This window comes from Plasmodium brasilianum, assembly GCF_023973825.1.
Source record: "Plasmodium brasilianum strain Bolivian I chromosome Unknown PB_00_01, whole genome shotgun sequence".
NCBI lineage: Eukaryota > Apicomplexa > Aconoidasida > Haemosporida > Plasmodiidae > Plasmodium > Plasmodium brasilianum.
The window spans coordinates 26,928-30,089 of record NW_027122924.1 but is presented as its reverse complement, the minus strand read 5'-3'; the positions used below and the strand labels follow the sequence as shown (position 1 = coordinate 30,089).

General features: G+C 26.7%; 1 protein-coding gene across 1 annotated transcript; it reads left to right on the top strand.

Moving 5' to 3' along the window:
* Positions 1-1,386: 1,386 nt before the first annotated feature.
* MKS88_000003 (uncharacterized protein) lies at positions 1,387-2,178 on the top strand (the record flags this gene model as incomplete). Its single annotated transcript, XM_067217263.1, has 1 exon — positions 1,387-2,178. One exon carries the CDS (start codon positions 1,387-1,389, stop codon positions 2,176-2,178), a length of 792 nt encoding a protein of 263 aa, XP_067075894.1.
* Between the last annotated feature and the right edge of the window lie 984 nt (positions 2,179-3,162).

The following is a 3,162-nucleotide window of genomic DNA, read 5'->3' as shown; positions in this document are numbered from 1 at the left end:
CTTATTTTCTATCCCGATGAAATTTATTTGAGGGTAAGCTTGTAGTTACCCTTTTCTTTACCCACAGAATTGTGCATGTTGCATCATAAATGATGAATTATATATTCTATGTAATATGTAGCATGTAATATGTAGCATGTAATATGTAGCATGTAATATGTAGAATGTAATATATAGTATGTAATATGTTGTAACATGTTGTATGTTTTGTGTTATATATAATAATTCTTAATGTTATATTATTTATTTTATTATTTTTTTTTTTTTTCCTTGCAGTCTCTATTCTTTTTTTTTAGCGCCAGTGTAGCATCATATGAATTTCGTTTCGAACGAGTTGTTACTCTTTATTATTAATACATTTCTGTGTGCTCAAATTACGTCGAATTTATTCATGTATTTATTTATACATTCATTTATTTTTCAATTTATTTTTCAATTTATTTTTCAATTTATTTTTCAATTTATTTTACAATATATTCCTTTATTTATTCATTCATTCATTCATTCTTTCTTTTATGTATTCATTTACGTTTGTATGTATGTATTTTTACACGTATGCGAGTATTGTATGTACAATACCCGGAAGAATATCCATATATCCCTTTTTCTTCATTGCACGTATGTACAGAAATTTTGGCGCGTGTAAAAAATAAGCAGAAGACGTCATGATGAATATTCTTCCGTTAAAGGTTACTCTTTTGAGCTAAATTTTATGCATATATGCGTAAGTATATGTCTATGTATATATATATATATATATATATATGTGTAGTACTTCCGTGAACTGCTTCAAAAAAAAGGACGACTGTTGCACTAAATTTTACGTAAATATATTAAATACTCTTCTTTTTTTTTTTTTTTTTTTTAACGCAAAAGTGAAAAATTAAAAGTTAAAAGTCATAAAAAAAAATTGACAATTTATTTTTTTCTCAATTGAATGTATACGAGTATAAAATACTTCAGTCAGTAGACTAATTTATTGAACTTTGATGATAAACTGAAATTACAATTTTGCACCTACACATATGAATGACACATATATATATATATATATATATATATATATATATATATATATATGTATGTTCACACGAACATTCCATCATTCATACGAACATACATATACTTATACATAGCCAGTGCTTGTCGCCCTTCCCAGTAGTACTGTTCAAAAAGCTTTCAAGAGGAAGGTTATTTCTCCCCTATTTATTTATTACACCCATATAAAACCCCCTTTTGATAGTTTAATAACACTACATATTATTACATGTACTGTTCATATTACGCAAATTGATTAAGCTGATCAGGTCAGGTAAATTCTTGGAATATTATTCCTTATTCTTGCTAATTAGCCCATTTTTTTTTTTTTTTTTTTTTTTTCAAAAAATGGCAAACTATACAGAAACTTTCGCTGCGTGGACTGCTATATGCTTAACTGATCATACACTCTTGGGGGACGATGACAAAGAAGAAGATATAAGAATGTTGTGTCAAGAGTCTATTAAGACTTGTCCATTTGCAGCAGCAGTTTGTGTGTACCCTCAATATGTTAAATTTATTAATGAACAAATAAAAAAAGAAATAAACCCATTTAAACCAAAAATTGCCTGTGTCATAAATTTTCCACATGGTACAGATAGTATGGAAAAAGTTTTAGAAGACACAAAGAAAGCAATAAATGATGGAGCTGATGAAATAGATTTAGTTATAAATTATAAAAAAATTTTGCAAAATGTTGACGAAGGATTGAAAGAAGCTACTGATTTAACCCAGAATGTTAAAGATATATTAAAAAATAAACTTCTAAAAGTTGTAATAGAAGTTGGTGAACTTAAGTCTGAAGAATTAATTATAAAAACAACATTAGCAGTACTTGAAGGAAATGCTGATTTTGTTAAAACATCTACTGGCAAGGTTAAAGTGAATGCAACCCCTAGTTCTGTTAAATCAATTATTAAGGCAATAAAACAGTATATAGAAAAAAAACCTGAAAAAAAAGATAAAATTGGGTTAAAAGTAGCAGGAGGAGTAACAGATTTAAATTTAGCTAGCTATTATATTTTGCTAGCAAGAACTTTTTTAAGTGCCCTTGCATGTCATCCGAATAACTTCCGTATTGGTTCATCTTCACTAGTACCCAAATTGAGAAAAGTTATTCAGCAGTGCCCACCATCTTAGGAATAAGTAGTGCATATTGTAGCGATCAAAAGGGAACGATAACAAAGAAGAAAAGGGGTACGGGAATAAAAACAAAAGAAAAAAAAATAACAATAATAAAATAATAGAATAACGAAATGATGGTAAAATAATGAAATAAAATAAAATGGCGCAACCCCCTTTTAATTAAGATACTGTAACATAACACAACAAATTGTATTTCTTTTTTTGTGCTGCAAAATATGCTGCAACTAAATTTGCTAAAGTTTGTACGTACATGGTTCACGTTATGTCGTGTATTAAAAACCGCTTCGCTTCATGAACTTTTTTTTTTTTTTTTTTACATACCTGTTTGTATATCTGTATATTTATATATGCACTAGTAAACAAAAGCACGTACTACACACTAATAACTAGAAACCAACCACAAAACGCAATTTACAGGACACCTGAGATGGGAACCATTTATTATACATTAAAACCACGTCAAAATAAAAAATAATTTTCAACTCTTTGCAAAAATTAAAGTATCTCCAATTATTTTAAATATCATCTTTGTAAGAATACAAAATAAGTTAAAAAATAATCATACGATTAATCAGAAGGGAAAAGTTTTTTACGAAAAAAAGAAAAAAAAAAAAAAAAAAGATAACAAAAAATAAACAGAGTTATTAACTAAAAAAAAAAAAAAAAAAAAAACTCGGTGATAGTAGTAAAAACAAGAAATAATAAAAAAACGCAAACATTTTAAAATGTTAAACAAAATTAAAAAAAAGGTTAAAGTAAATCTACATGCAAATAAAAAGAATCATTATAAAACTTTCATAAAATGGAACGAAAAAAAATAAATCTGCGTAAAATAAAACGAATAAAAATAAATCTTTATTAAATGAAACGAATAAAAATAAATCTGCATTAAATGAAATAAATAAAAACATACTAAAATACATTAAGATATGCTGAAGCATACCAGAGCACGCAGGAAATAAAAAGGCGGACATTATA